We start from the raw sequence: 16,026 nt of genomic DNA on the forward strand, positions 1-16,026 counted from the left end.
TTGCATGGTGCTTTGATCACGTAAGTGGTGATTACTCCTGGGTGCGGACAGAGACCTGCCTTCTGAAAGAATCTTTTCCTTTGGCTCCTACCCCTCTTGACAAATCGCTGCTGTGCAGAGGGTGGGCCCGGCCCCTAACTCTTCAGAGCAGGGCTCCGTGGTGCCTAAAGGTCATCAGCTCTGAGCCCTGGGATTCTCTGGGGTCAGGAGGGACAAAGGCCAGGTTTGGGAACAGAGTCTCGCCCCGGGAAGATCAAGCTGGCACTGCCCCCGGCATCCTGAAGGCCCTGCCAGCTCCACTTGGCCTGCCATTCCTGATGATGACAGAGAGGGACTCCGCTGGGTTCCCCCCGAGGCTCTGGGCCTCCACTTCCTGAGAAGCGGGATGAGCCATTCCCCCTACTCCCCACAGGCCCTCTGGAACCCCTCTTCCTTCCCACTCCCCCCAGGCCTGTCTTACCTGATGTCTGAGTCACACTCAGGCTCCTGTCACCAAGAGCTGTGTTGTGACTCCCTGGCTGACAGTTTTACAACAAACACATTAAAAGCTCCCCACACTGGAACTCCTGGATGCCAAACAGCCCAAGAGGAAAAAAAAAAAACAAAAAACCTCTCCCGGCCTTTCTTCAGCCAAAATCTTTCTCTGAACCGCTCCTCCCCTAAGGGCCTGCTCCACCGCCATTGACTGTCCTGAGTCCAACAAGAGGCTGAGAATTTTTTTTCATAAGGAGACTTTTTGAGCGGCGGTTGGAGGAGGGCCGCAGAGTCTGGGAAGCCTGAGACAATGGACTCGGGCTGTGGGTCCCAGAGGACCAGGCTCTTCCCTCCAGCAAGGACCTGGGGACTTGGGAAGGCGAAGGTGCCAGGCAAAGAGCACAGTTTCCCCTCAGTCCTGCCTTTGAGGAGGGGTGGCCCATGATGGATGGTCTGGGCATCTCATGCTGAGTGCTGCTGTGCGCTGGGTGCTGTGTTCATCCTCCCATCAACCTTTGAGGTGGGAGCTGCATTATCCCCATTTCACACAGTTGAAAACTGAGGCGTCAAGAAGTGAAGTGTATGTTAGTCACTCAGTCGTGTCCAGTTGTTTGCGACCCCATGGACTGTAGCCTGCCAGGCTCCATGGGATTTTCCAGGGAATACTGGAGTGGGTTGCCATTCCGTTCTCCAGGGGATCTTACCAACCCAGGGGTCAAACCCGGCCCGGATCTCCAGCATTTCAGGCAGATTCTTTACTGTCTGAGCCACCAAAAATGAAGGGACTTGCTCGAATCCTAGAGCTAGGAAGTGAAAGAGCTGGGATTTGAATCCAAGTCTGCCAGCCTCCAAACTTTGCCTTTCACAAGACTGACTCCCTGCCAACCAACACGCCCCACCAGGGAAGCCTCAGGGAAGCAGGGAGAGCCCAAGGCAAATCCACATTGGATGCACTTGCCCTTCGGGGATGGCCTTGCCAATCCAGCTTGTCTTTTCTATTTGAGCCCAACCCACAGTGGCCTCCACACTGCCTTTTTGCCTCTCCAACCAAAGCTACTGTCCCCTCCTCCCTGTCTCCAGCCAGCAGAGACAAAAAGCAAGTCCCCCTTTCCCTCCCAACCAAAGCTGAGAAAAGAGAGCAGTGAGACACAGGAACAGTTCTTTTATTGTACATTGGAGAAATAGCCCTGTGTGCTGGTTAAAGGTGCAACATACAGAATGTTGAGATAAGAAAAGAGCGGACAACAGGGTAGGGTAGGGAAGAGACCTCTTGAGGTCCAAAGTTGCAACAACAACAAAAAAAATGGTAGATTTCCTCACGCAAGAGGCATTTTTGCAAATACCATGCAAAACAGGCAGCTGGTGTGCCTTAAGAGAACCCCTATAAATAACAGAAAAAGACACTCCAAGCATTCCTTTACGTGGACTCAGAGCACAGGGAAAGGAAAAGAAACCAAAATGCCTTTTGGCATTTCAAGATATTTGGCACTCTTGTGATTACATTTTTTTTTTACAGTCCATTAAAGAGAATAAACTGACACAATATTAGAGAAAAAAACAGGCTGCTCACACAACAGACTGCAGGGAGAGGTTAGAAAAAGCTCAAGCATTTTTTTTCTTTGCTTTTTTTATGTGTTTTTTTTCCTGACATATAAAATGTGTTCGTTTGCATTAACTTGGGCAAATAGCTTGTAGCAACAAAGAAACACAAGCTTTACAATTCATTTTAAAATAAAGCAAGGATTCCTTCTATGCATGATTCCTTAGAAAAGTTCTCTTCTTGTTTTAAACACACTCTTGATAACTTCAAAAGATGACCAAAATAGGATGGAATATCTATAGAGATCATTTTTGATTTGTTTTGTACATCCAAAGATAACAACATAAAAAAAATAATAACTGGACAGCATTTCACATCCAAGTGCACAGAATCATTTTTGCAAGATTAAATAATGTAAACATTGGGAACAGCCAAATCAGCGAAGAATGCCAACACCTCAAAACACCCGGTGTTGCTTCATTATTTAAGTGGTTCAAAATCCAGATCTATAATTGCGCAATATTCACTGTATATAAAAAGAAATGGATATTAACTTTGACAAATAGCTGCAACTGAGACTTCTTTTTATTTCTTTACATGTGTGCATATAGTGATTTAATTTTTAAAAATTTTTTTTTCATTTTTATTTTTTCAAAGGAGCCCAGAGCCTTCTCCTTCTCACGCCTCATCTGTCTCCCGGCCTGACACGGATACAGGTTGTTGATTTCCTCGCAGTAGCAAGCTAGTAATCAATTTCAAAGTGCTTTCTCTTTTCATGCTCTTTTTGCCAATAACTGTTAACCGCCGGTCTCACTCTTATTCTCTCCCTTAACTCACTGTCTTTGGGGGAGTTAGACACCAGGAGGTGCCTTGTCTGTCATGTTTTTCAGCACGTCATCAATCCTATCATCTTCAATAACAACTGCAAAAAAAGGGGGAGAAAAGCAGAAGTGAGCGCTCTTATTTGGGCCTAGCGGGGGGTCTGCGACGGGCAGAGACGGAGGGAAAGAGCGTGAGGGGGCTCCACGCCCTCCGATACAGCCCCATCCTCCTCGTCTCAGCCAGGGGACCCTCTGTGGCTTCCTCTGACCCACCTCCACCCCGGGGCTGCGTCCCAGCACGGTTCTGAGAACAGGAAGCCGAAAGGGTACAAAACCCGCAGCCCAGCCTGGAGCCCGGGCGCGCACCGGCCTGGTCCTCACCCCGCGGCATCCCCACCGCCACTCATCCTGGAGGGCGCATCTCTTTCGAAAGAAGGCTCCGGGGTCAGAGAGGGGGCTGGGACCCTTCCCGGGTGCCCCGAGCGCCGCGCGGGGGCAGCCAAGTTTGGGGGGGGGGGCTGTTCAGAGATGCGCGAGCCAGCGGAGACGTCAGGGGGCCGGTCACACAGAGTGCAGCCCGTCGGGGGTTCAGGCTTCGCTGGGGCCAGGCCCCCCACCCCCCGCCCCTCGGCGCTGCCTGCGGGCCGACTTGGCCTCTCCCGAGGTCGGAGCTCTTCGCTGCCGGCGGGGGCTCGCCCGCCTCTGCGCATCCGCGTCTCTCCGTCTCTGCCTAGCCCATCCTCGGTCCCCCCATCATCTCCCAGCGCGACGGTCACCTGTCGAGGTCTCCGGGCCTCTCTCTCTGTGTCCAGGATGTCGGTCGCCCTCACTGTTTCAGCGGCTCCCGCGTCCGCCCTAGACCCTCGTCCCCGGCTCGCCGTCTCCCCGGCTCCGGCCCGCTCTCTCCCGAGCTCCGTCTCCGGCTCTGCTCATCCCGGCCTCCCCCTGCCTCCGCCCGCGGCTTCCCTCCCTGTCTCCGCGCCTCGGTCTCTCCCGGCGACCGTCGGTCTCCCTCTTGGTCCCCGCGCCGCTGGAGCTCCTCTTGGAGCCTCGCCGAGTCCCCGTCTCTCCCGGGCTTTTCCAGCTCCCGCGCCGAGCGCCCGGGCTCCGCAAACCCCCTCCCCCTGCCAAGTAACAATGAAAAGCCCCTGCGATCCGAAAGCCCCTCGTATTCCCCGCAAGAACCGGGCCTCCCCCCGGAGCCCCCACGCCGTCCCCTGGGGAGTCCTAGGACCCCCCCCCCAACACACACACACACACACACACACACACGGGTTGTAGATGGAGTGCAGCTGCAATTACATTGCGCAAAAGGGGCGCAAAAGCGGGCAAGGGATAAAAATCAGAAAGCAAACTTTGGCACAGGCAGGGACCTGGGAAAACCTTTCGGCCCCCTGCGGCAGCGAGTGGCCGCCACGCCCCCTGGGTGACCCCAAACGCGGACCGGGCTGAGGGGGAGGGGTTCTCAAGGCCAGTCGGAGCTGAACCCGCAGTGCGGGATCCCCCACCCCCCACTCCCCGCAATTCTGCGCGACGAGATTTTAGTGGGTCGGAACGGTCCCCCGGGTGCCGGAGACCCTAGCGAACCGCCACCAGGCCGGGGTGCCCGAGAAACGGGTATCGGGGAGGGGGGCGCGAACTCACCCCGCTTGCTCCGACCGATTTGGCCCAGCTTGGGCGGCCGCTTGTTCTGCCCGGCGCCGAAGAAGTTGTTGGTGTCCTGCAGGCGGCAGGAGAAGACCTGGCCCACGTCGCCGCCGTCGCCGTAGGGGCTCAGCTTCTCGTCGCCGTAGGGCAGCACCTCCGACATGGTCGCGTCCGGGGGCTCCGCGGCGGCACCTCCTCCGCCCGCGTCCCCGCCCGCGGCGGACAGGGTCAGCGGCGCTGGGGCCGGGGCCGGCCGGCCGGGGACGGCCCGCGAGCTGCGGCGGCGGCGCCGGCGGGAGGCCCGGGGCGGCGGTGGGGTGGTGGTGGGGTGGGGGCGCCGCTGGATCGGGAGCGCGCGGCCGGCCCGAGCGACCTCGCCAGCGCCCGCGGCTGCGCTGCGCTGCGCTCCGGCTCGGCGCGCCGGGGAATGCTGCTCCGGGAGAGGCGAGCGGGACTCACATCCTCGGCGCGCTCGGGCGCGGGGCTGGGGCCGGGCCGGGCGGGGCCGAGAGCCGGAGGCGGGGGGGAGGCTGTGCCGGCGAGCCCCGAGGGCGCGGGGCCGAGGAGGGCGCACCCCGGGGAGCCGGGCGGGCCGGTGCTGCGGCGGCGGCGGCGCCGGTTCGGGGAGGCTGACTGGGGAGCTGCGAGCGGCGGGGCTGCGAGGGGCGGAGGGGGAGGGGAGCGAACGAGGAGGGAGGGCACGGGGGGCGGGAGGATGCCCGGAGGGAGGGGGGAGCGAGAGACCCGGAGGGAGACGCGGGGAGAAGCGGAGACGCGGGGAGAGTGGGAGGCAGGGGGATTGACCGAGAGAGGCAGAGGAAGGAGAGAGGCGGCGAAGCAGGGGCGGGGGGAGCGTCCAGCTCGGGATCCGACAGGCCGGGGGGCGACGGGAGAGCGGGGTCGCGAGGGAGAGAGAGGGAAGGAGGAGAGGAAGAGGGAGCAGGAGGCGGCTGGGACCCGGAGCCCGCCCGCGAGCGAGATACGCCGGCCGCGGCGCGGAGGCGAGGCCCGGGGGGAGCGCGGGGAGGAGCGGACCCGGGCCGCGGGGAGCGATCCCTGGAAGCCGGGCGACGTCACGGGGCCGCGGCTAGCTTCCTGCCCCCGCCCCCGGCACCCGCGTCCTGCCCGCGCCGAGGGGGCCCCCGGTGAGCCCCGCCCCGGCCCGGCGGCCTCCGGGCGCCTCCTCCCCGCCCGCCCGCCGCCCCCTCCTGCGGGTGTTTACCCGGTCCCGAGCCGGTGCGCGGCGGCTGCGCGCGGGACCAGCCCCCCGGCTCTGCCTCCCGCCGGGGGCCGGGATAGGGGGCAGAGGGGGGGTCCCGGGAGTGGGGGGGCAGGGGACCCAAGACGGGCACGCGGGGAGAGACAGATGGATGCCGGTCTCCCTGGAGGCCAGAGGCGGGGCCAGAAGTCAGAGGGCACCCGGCGACCTGTGGACCCATATCCCCCGCCCGCGCCAACCGGGGAGCCCCTTGCCCCCATCACCGCGCGCCCACTTTAGACTCTCGGCGCCCGGCCCCTTGGGCCTCGCACTCGCCCTGGAAGGCCCCGCTCCCCGCCGGGCTCTGCACTGGGGCCGCCGCGGGGCCTCGGGGTGGAGGCGGAGGTGGGGCGGCCCCGCCTCCCCGAGGAGAGGGGAGCGCCTCATTACGCCGGGCTTGCCCGGGATGCCCGGCCCTTGGCGTCCGCTGCCTCCTCTAGGGACGTCCCGGGCCTCCAGCCCTCTGCCCTCGGGGACCTCCCTTCCAGCAACAGCCACAAGCCCTGGGGGAGAGACGGCGGCTTCGGGGCCGAGGACCGGGCTCTGGATCCCGGGAAGGAGACACGGGGGCAGCCTCCAGGGGCCTGGGAGGCGCGCCTGCCGAGCAGATGGTAACTCCGAGGGGGGCAAGGTGCGTGAGGAGGGCTCATTATCCTCACTCAGAGTCAACAACAACTGCCCTCCCCCCGGAGACGCCTTTAGCAGCAGAGCCAGCCTGACCGCCGAAAGGGGCAGCCATGCCAAGGTCAGGGAGAGTGATGAGAGCAGGGCAGGGGAACACACCTTGGTCCCCCGATGAGTGTCAGCTGGCTCAATCAGCTGCCCTGCGAGGAGTCCCACCAATAGCAAAAGAGCATCCTCAGCTTCACTTGCTCCTTAAATCTAGAACTCTGGGTGGTTTTAATGCTAGAGGGGTAAAGGGGCTTCCTGAGAGGGGCCAGTCCAGCCCCCTTCCCAAACTGTGTCAAAAGAGAGGCTGGCCTCCCCAGGCCAGACACCCCAGGGAGATGGGAGGAAGGGGGCTGAGAACCCGGGATGCAGATGCAATAGGCATGGCCTTTGGATTCAGGCCTGAGTTTGAATCCCTGTCCTGCCATTGGCTAGCAGGGTGACTTTGGGCACGTCACATCCCCTCTCTGAACTTCCATGATCTCAGCTATAAAATGGGGCATGTGGCTCACTAGCTGCCTGTGTGCCTCACAGGACCGTTAGGAAAACAAGGTGACATCAGGTTTCCAGTGCCAGGCCGGGCATGAATGTGCACCAAACACTCGAGAGATGACTTAACGAGAAGGAACAGTAGCACTTCATTCATTCCCACTTCAGAGCCGCCAGAGCTGGAAGGATCTGTAGAAAGGACCCAGTCCAGTCTCCTCGTTTAAAGACAAGGAAATGGAAGCCCAGAGAGGGTCAGGAACTTGCTCCAAATTTCCCAGCTTGTCAGTGGAGGAAGCCGCAGGTTTCTGGCCTCCTTTGCTTTGCTCCACCAGCCGCCTGTCTCCATTCATTAAGGCTTTACTGAGCGTCTGCTCTGAGGTTCGCACCAGGCCAAGCGCTGGAAGAGAAAACAAAAGCATCAGAAGTAAGATGATGGTTAAAAGAAGCTCCTAGTCTTGTAGCAGGCTTTCTCTTCCTCCCCTACCCCCCAAAAGCATCCTCACATCCGTTATTGACCTTGCTTCTCAAAATAAACACATTTTGAGACAGAAAGAGGAGACAGTACATCCCTGTTTAACTGTTTGCAGAAAGAGTGACTTGCCAAGGTCACAGGCTATAGTGACGGAGCCGAGAGAATCCACTTTTTCCAGCTGTGACTCCAGGTCCCCATAGGGGACACCCCACAGTGGCGACCACACGCGGGGCTGGGACCACCCTGTTCATCTCATATGGCCCTGCTCCTTCCTTATTGCTGAGTAACAAAGCAGTGTCCATACTGAGCAGCTACCACAGTCCCACTGTTCAGAAGATCCACGGAAAGGCACAGAGGGCTGGTGAATCCCGCACACACCGCAGGTGAGAGCAAAAACAAGCCACCTGTCTGTGTTCACCTTGTTGTCGTCGCTTGTGACTCTTTTTGCAGCCCCATGGACTGCAGACTGCCAGGCTTCCCTGTCCATGGCATTTCCCAGGCAAGAGTGGGTTATCATCTCCTTCTCCAGGAGATCTCCCCGACCCAGGGATCGAACTCACATCTCCTGCATCGGCAGGTGGGTTCTTTACCACCGAGTCACCTGGGAAGCCCCATGTTTACTTTGCCCTGTTCCACATAAGGTGAAAGGGGGCAGCATCACACCTTCCCAACTCAGTGACCCACACCCTTACCGAACCACCCATCCCTCTCAGGCACATGGTACTTTACAGTCAGAAAGGTGTTTCCATGACTGTTCCCTTCACAGAGCCTCCCTTTAGCCTTCAGAAGTGGCGGGGCCAGGACACGCAGACCCATTTGACAGATAAGGTTCCTGGAGGTTAAGTGATGCAAATGATGCCTCCAAGGGCACACACAAGCTCTGCAAGAGAAAATGTGAATCAGTATGGTGTTCTTCCATCCCTACCCTGCCCCCCACAGCTGTCTCCATTTCAAAGGCCTCACTCGGTCCTCCATTTGTTCAGCCTTCCGTGGGCCGTTGCTTCATTCCGGAGCCCCAGACGTGGAGGCAGACGTGCACCCTGGGTCTCCTTCCATCCCTGCCTTACACGCCAAAGCCAAGCGGCTGGCTCTGAGCCAGATGTCCAGAGCTGTGTTGAAGACGCCAGGTCCGGATGGAGGAGCGGACCAAGGAAGGCAGGAGAGGAGACCCCTTTGTACACCGCCCATCAGGGAAGCCTCCGTCTAGTGCAGCAGTCCAGGTGAAGGGAGCGGCCTTCACGAGGGCAAGCCAGGTTCAAACTCCTGCTCGTCATCTCCTCCCTCCGTGGTCATCTCACCTCAGGGTGCCTCGGTGCCTCACCTGTCAAATGGGGGTAATACTTATTCCTACTTGGAGGTTTATTCCAGGGAAGGAGATTATGTATGTGTCGTGCGCACAGTAAGGCCTCAGTAAATGCAGTTATAATTATTAGCTGTTGACTCTTTTTGTAACTGAAGGAGCTGCTTCTCTCCTCTAGGCCTCTAACTCTGCATCACAAAATGGGAAACTTGGAGAAAATCACATCTTTATTTTTTCAGCTGCAAAATCAGCCAGGTCTGTCAAATCTAAAGTAGATGAAACCGTGCTTGAGGCCCAGGTGGGGGCTTCCCCCTCAAACCTCGCCTGAAAGACCCTTCACCAAACCCTGGGGCTCTGCAGACTGAGGGCAGGGACCGTCTCGGTGAGCGTTTTCTGCACAAATACTCGGCGCTTACAGACGCTTGCTTGCAAGGCCTTGCCCTGCCCTGAGCCTGGCACGAGTGTCCGCAGGATAGCAAAAGAGAGAGCCAGCCCCAGATGGGCACCAGCATCAAACAGACGCTCTGCCTGCCTTTGCTCCCTGGTTCCCTTCCCCTCTCTGCTGCCCAGAGAGGGAAGCTGAGGCATGGTCCACATCATCAGAGAATAATGGGGAGACTTAGAGAAGAGGGAGGCTACTGGATGCCTCAGCCCTGGGGGTGGGGACTCTCCTGGCAGCTCAAGCCCAGGTTCCCGTGGGACGGAGCCCTGGGAATGCTGAGCCTGATGGGCCTGGCTCAGACCCTCGATGGTCCATCAGGGAAGGCTGGGATGTGGTGCTCCCTAATGGCCAGCGAGTCACCTCCAGAGATGCCAAGAGTCCTCCCAGAAGGGGACACCCCTGTGATCCAAAGCCAGATAACACGCACGTTGCCTCCAGCCTCCTCACCTTGGCGACTGGACCCTGGCGCTGCCCATTCCCCACCCACCTTGAAAGGTTGGGCCTCTGCCGCCCACCCCCGCACCGCGCCTGCAGGCGTGCGTACAAACACACACATACGTGTGCAAACACGGAGTGCAAAAAAGCCTGTAGCCTACTGGGTGGAGAAGGCAACGGCACCCCACTCCAGTACTCTTGCCTGGAGGATCCCGTGGACAGAGGAGCCTGGTGGGCTGCCGTCTATGGGGTCGCAGAGTCAGCAGCAGCAGCAGCCTACTGGGGGTGGCTCAGACCTAGACTCAAGCAACAACTCAGGGAGAGTTCACTCACCTTTCCTTCTTTCAGCAAACATCTGCAGAGGACTTTCATGACAGCCACAGTCCTTCCCTGCAAAAACTAAAAGAGTAGTGGCTTCTTCGCTTTGCTTTGTTTAATCACCGAGATCCTTTCTTCAGATAAATTCTTGCAGGGAACCTCAGTAAATACAAAGCAGATAAAAGGCAAGCTGCTGGGGAGCTAGGGGCTCAGGACCCCACCTTTTAGGTCCTTCATCCTCCCCAGAGGATCTCCAAAGAGTGCCCAGAGTTCTAGAAGGCTCTGCACGAAACCGCCTCTAGAGTTCGTCTGGTCCCACCACCTCCATCACAGGCTGGGGAGCAGGGGCCCACCGGGGGGACTGGACTCCTGCCCCGGGTCTCACACCCCTGCACGTCACCACAGCTTAGAACGGTATCTGGAGGGGACCTCCAGCCACACACACATAATCAGTCACAAAATAAGAGGGCTTTTTGCAATGATGAAGTCTGTTGTATTCCTTAAGAATAAAAAGATCAGAGGGCAATTTTTTTAAAGATTTTATTATACCAACGACCCGGCAAAGTGAGAGTCCCATGAGCTCTTCAGGAGAACGTCAGAAACGGTGAGGACAGCTGGGGGCAGCTGAGGAGCCCAGTTTCACCAGGAGATGGTGGGTGTGGGGTGGGGAGTGGATCACTGGTGTCCTGCCTGCTCGCCCCCCTGCTCAGCCACTGCACATCCTCACACAGAGGATGAGGGGACAGGGCGTCCGCGGACCTCTGAGAGACCAGCCCAGAACCAGCAGGTGGGAGGCGCTGGGGCTCCGCGTCACGCTGGGGAACAGTTGCCTCGCTCAGGCCCAGGCAAGGGGGAGAGCTGTGGCAGTGTCTGCGTGACCCTGAGTGCTGCAGACAAGCCCAGGGATGACCGTGGCCTAGCGGACAGACGGTGGGGATTCAGGAGGCTGGTGTCCGTGGTCTGGCTTCAGTACCCGGGCTCTGAATACCTAACCAGGCTCCTGAAAGGCCTGAAGTCTCCTGACTCAAGAACCCCTGATCTCACCAGTGGATGAGCTGAGTAAACCATGACCGCTAATGGGGACTAAGGAAGAGCTGACCCCACCACGTTCAGACAGGGTAGGCCTCTGACCACAACTCAGTCTCTGGGAAGAGCTTCCCACACCCCAGGAACACATATCCACACTCAGTAACCACAGAAGGAGGCTGTGATTACCCCCTCTTTCTTGTGTCATCCTTAGGGGCTCTGAGGCCCAAGAAGTTGAGTGAGGAGCCCAAAGAAGTATGCACGGTCCTGGAGAGGCGGCGGGTCTGAGACCATGCAAGCCTCTCAAACGTTGGGTGATACTGCCTCCCTGCGGACACCTGGGAGTCAGGCAACCCGGGACAAGCCTCTTCTAGTCTCCGCACTTCGTCCCACCCACAGACGGAGGGGATAGGGGTTAACGGAGGATCCCCTCTGGGACTCAACTGAAAGAGATGGGTTCTCCTTCCCAGATGCAGAAAACTGTGTATGCAATTCCCAGGGGATTTCTGAACCGCAAAGTTCCTCCGCATAAAGAACACAGGACTGGATCCTGTAAAAGACTCTCCCCACTGGTATCCTGTAAAAACAGAAGAGCTTTTTTACATCTTAAAGCCAGGACCCTCACCCTGACTCTCCCCTAAACTGAGGGTCAGACCTATGGGGGCTCCATTCCGGGCAGAACAGTGTGAACGTGGGCCTCTGAGCTCAGACTCCCAGCAAGGGCACAGGCGCCGCTCTGGCCTCTCGGGTTCTGACACAGTGTTACTCAGGCACGTCACCATCCGACGGGCGCAAGGTCATTTGGTGATCGTGACAATCTGGAAGGTTGGCAGGACAGAGAGGGGTCTTGGCCCACTGCACAGTGGGAAGGAGTCAGCCCCAAACAAGGAAGGCGAGCTGCCCAGCTGGAACCAGAGCCTGGACCAAGAGCCCAGGCCTCCCGACAACCAGCTCAGAGCTCTGTCCGCTGGACGCAGTGACGAGTGAGTGAAATGAAGGGAAATCAGCAGCTCAACCCCAGCTCCACCCCTTCTTACCTGCACAGCCTCCCAGCAGCCACTTCACTGTCTGAGCCAGATTTCCTCTCAGTGGTACAGTGGGGGTAACCAGATAAGCCTCAAGGGGACACTCGGGATCAGGTGAGGTGCTGGGTCCCTAGGAGGAGACCGAGTGGAACAGCTGGCCAGGGGTCAGCTCCCCGCAGTAAGTCCCACTGCCTGGAGCCCTCCAGGGCCTGCGAGGGTGGAGAGAAGGGCTTTCTCGTCTAGGAACTCCTTGGGTAGTAGGAAGGGCAGCAGCTGGAGAAGCCAGGGCCTGGGCAGTGCCCTCCCCACTCTGCCCTGCCTGACCCTGGGCATCCAGAAGAGGAGAGACGGGTCTGGGAGATGTGAGAAAGATGCTAACAGAGACAGACTCACAGAAGCAGATGGAATCCAACAGAAGCAGAGAGGCTAAAAGATCCACGGGAAGAGGAAGAAGCTCGCTCACGCACGCAAAGAGGCAACGGGGTGGACGAGGTACAGTGGTTGACCGTTCTGTCTCTTTGCAGAGGAGGAGACAGAGAAACCTGATGCCGAGGCAAGAGGGCAGAAGGCAGAGACAGGACAGGGGAGAGGACGGCAAAGGAGCAGGCCAGGCCAGAAGCAGGACTTCTCCACTGAGAAAGAGCTTCTGGGGAGAAAAATCAAAACCTATGCCATGCAAGTTTTTTCAGCATCTTTTACCAGTGTGAAGTCATCTGGGTATTTTAAGAACATGTGATGCATTATGCATGTCTTATTTTTTTGTTGAACGAAATCATGGTTAGTATATTTAAAGATGTGAATGCCTGGAAAATTATAGGGAGGGAAATGTGGGGTGTTTTTTTTTCCTCCTAAATTTTCTGGGATTCTCAGTATTTTCACATCTGCACCGGGCTTCCTGGTGTGTTGGGCAGAGAAAGGAACTAGAGACAACATTCCTGCTTGTCCCCTTTCCAGCCTGTGCCCAGCTGTGTCTGGTGTCAGCAGCCCCAGGTCCTTCTCAGGCTCTGTTCTCCAGCCCCCAGGAAAAGAGAAAATTGCACCCGCCTTTGGAAGCGCCATCTCAGTGTCGCCTGCAAGGCCTCTGGCAGCCGCAACCCTAGGAGCACAGCGCCACCTGGAGGCCATGGTAGAAATCGCAGCAAGAGAGGAATCCCATCACAAGCTCTGGGGCAGGGAAGGGCAGGAAGAAACGCACATTATGCGCCAACGTACTGCACGCACGAATGAAGCCCCATCTGATGAAACACCTTAAACACTAGGGAAGACCGTGAGGGGGTGGGAGGCCTGCAGTTATGGCCACGTGGACATTTATAGTGGTGTGGACCCCTGCCTCCGGCCTGGAGACCATTCAGGCTCAAGATACAAGGCGTCTTGGTACGCTCGGTGCTGAGTAAGTGCTGGTGGAGTTCAGCTGAGGCCTTCCAGGGTCACAGCCCAATCCAAGAAGAATCTGGATTTGAGGCACGGAAGGTGAGGCCACGGCTCTGGCAGGAGCAAAGGGTAAAGGTCAAGAGCGGAAGGCCCTCCCCCAGGCCGGGGGCAGCTCCTGGGACCGGAGCCAGTGTCCCTGGCTCGGCCCCACGTGACCCACGCTCGGGGAAGGGAAATGCCAGGCCCCTTGGCTGGCATCTGAAAAACAATAAGGCAGCAGCTGCGAGAGAAATGACTAATGAGCGCTCTGGGGAGCAATTCAGGACATTGTACATGGAAACTTATCTCATTCAAAATTGATCAGCTATCACTCTCTAATTAGGGAGAAAATGTGCTGATCTCCCCGGCTTTCCGGGAACATGGTCCTGGGGCTGCGGCAGGCAGCTCCGCTGAAGAGGGCCCTCGGGTCTCAGACGGCAGTCCCGAGAAGGGCTTTGAAACTATCACCCTGCAGCCTCGCTCATCCACTCGCTGTGTCCCAGACAGGCACGATGGCAGAAGTGGATGGAGCCTTGGGGAGCTTCTAATCCAACCTGCTCCTTTTACAGACGCAGCTGAAGCTCAGAGAGGTTACACCACTCCATTGAGATCACACAGCAAAAACCAACTCCCACAGGCAGCCTTCCAGGATTATGGGCCCACATCCATCATCTCATTCACCAGTTTACTCATTCATTCCATGTACATTCAGCAGTTAAGGCTGGGGTTCTGGAGTCAAAGCGCCTGGGCTTAAATCCTGTCTTTCCTGGGTGCTTGAGTGAGACACTTGACCTCTCTGAGCCTTGATTTCCTTTTGTTTGAAGTAAGAATAATACAAACACATAGCTCACAGTGAAGATTAAGTGACATTAATCATGTCCATTCCTTTGCAGGCCCTTAGCAAAGAGCAAGCCCTAATGTGAGCTCTAATTAGTGCAGAGTGACAGCCTAAAAAAATCATGCTGGAACAGAAATAAGACACAGTTCCTTCCCAAGACATGGGCAAGATGGCTCAGAGCAAGAACGGGAGGACTGGATAATGGAATATCAGAGAAGCGGCACCTAACCTCACCTAAGCGGGGAGGGTCAGGGGAGGTTTCCTGAAGGGAACGCCTAAAGCTGAGTTTTAAAGGGTGAGGAGATGCTAGTGAGGTGAGAAAGGACCAGGATGCCAGGGCAAAACTCAACAGTAGCAGAGGCAAGGAGGTAGGGACCGCAGGCGCGTTTAACAAAGCTTAGGCTCAGTGGGGCTGCAGCCACAGGTGAGACAGACGGACACGGAAAGGCCTGGAGAGATGGCCGGGGGCTGGCTCACACACCTCCATGTGCCTTAGAGGACCCAGGGCTTAAGCCTGGAGGAGACAGGGAGCCTGGGGGCCTTCCAGGCTCTGCTTCTCTTCAAGCAGAGACGGCATGTGGTCAGACTGGTGTTTCTATAGATCATTCTCAGCTCTATGGGATGGATGTTCTGTGCTTGGCTCCCCTTCAGCAAAGATACCCTACCCTTGGTGGCTTTATTTTGAACCGTCAGGGCATCTGCTCTAACCAGGCCAATCTCAAAGGCCCTCCCAGCTACAACATTCTGTGAACCAAAAATGCTCCAACAGCCAACACCCATCCATCTGTAGGGCTTATTCATTTTCAAACAATCAGGCCACTTTAAAAGACAACGCTGAGTGCTTTGAAGGCAGAAAATGCGCCATATTCATTTCTGAATCCCCAGGCACAGAATACACATTTAGCTGATGTTTCTGGGATGAATAAATGCCCACCAAGGATACCAAAACTTGACAGCTCTTCCTCTGAGCATCCCCAAGGCCCTTCGTGATCATCCACATCAGATCTGTCCACATCCAGGCTAGGACCAGGGTTGCAAAAGGTGTCAGAGTTCACCTAGTTTGTCGTGTTGTTTGCTGTTTGAATTTTCCATCATAATTCTGAATGAATTAGGACTCCAAGGACCTTGCTTCTGGCTCCACCTCCATCAGGATAAGCCTTAACCTGCGGTCTGTAAAACCAGGGGTGACTGGTGATTCTCAGGGTGCTGACGGGTTTCAAAAACGCTGTGCATCTGTAATAGTCACTTGTCTCTTGGACAGTTTTCCTTCTTAGCCTCTCAGGTTCAATGTGATTTAAAGGGAAAGGGCTTTATACTCAGACTTTGATAGCTTTGAGCAAATCACATAAGCTGCAAAATTAGGTGATATAGCCTCCACTTCGGTTCCCTCTAAATCTAAACAACACACCTGGCACCAGGAGAGCCCAACACTGCCAGGTTGGTGATGTTGTGTGGCCGTCGGGAAACTGTAACCTTACCAGGAAGTTCTCATTGGTACAACGGGGTGAACAATGCTCACTGTCAGACTGTGAGCATTCACCCATATCAAGTACCTCGCAAAGAATTTCAAAACACCAGGAGCAGTTATTCAAGACCATCCTGGCCAAATGCTGTCTGCACTGGTTTCAAGTGGCTGAGCCTAAGGGTTGAATTGAAATTTACCACAATCCCATGGTTAGTCCCCCACCACCAGCTTCCAGGGGCTTCCATGATAGCTCAGTTGGTAAAGAATCCGCTGCCATGCAGGAGGGCCGGGTTTGATCCCTGGGTTGGGAAGATCCCCTGGAGAAGGGAAAGGCTACCCACTCCAGGATTCTGGCCTGGAGAATTCCATGGACTGCATAGCCCTCGGGGTCACAAAG

At 57.0% G+C, this 16,026-nt stretch overlaps 1 protein-coding gene across 1 annotated transcript; it reads right to left on the reverse strand.

Annotated features, from left to right (window-relative positions):
* Nucleotides 1-1,620: 1,620 nt before the first annotated feature.
* CAMK2N1 (calcium/calmodulin dependent protein kinase II inhibitor 1) lies at nt 1,621-5,567 on the reverse strand. The gene is made up of 2 exons (XM_055398477.1): nt 4,480-5,567; nt 1,621-2,936 (listed from the first exon to the last, which is right to left on the reverse strand). Exons 1-2 carry the CDS (start codon nt 4,643-4,645, stop codon nt 2,866-2,868), a joined length of 237 nt encoding a protein of 78 aa, XP_055254452.1. The 5' UTR covers nt 4,646-5,567; the 3' UTR covers nt 1,621-2,865.
* Nucleotides 5,568-16,026: the final 10,459 nt, after the last annotated feature.

Source organism: Moschus berezovskii, chromosome 2 (genome assembly GCF_049115385.1).
Source record: "Moschus berezovskii isolate FMDL1 chromosome 2, NW_MosBer_1.0, whole genome shotgun sequence".
NCBI lineage: Eukaryota > Metazoa > Chordata > Mammalia > Artiodactyla > Moschidae > Moschus > Moschus berezovskii.

Bases quoted from the DNA above. Each gene is read 5' to 3' on its own strand.
- CAMK2N1 (XM_055398477.1), bottom strand. From the start codon at position 4,645: ATGTCGGAGGTGCTGCCCTACGGCGACGAGAAGCTGAGCCCCTACGGC. The intron at 2,937-4,479 runs GTGAGTTCGCGC...CTTTTTTTGCAG, and splicing joins AATCGGTCGGAGCAAGCGGG to TTGTTATTGAAGATGATAGG.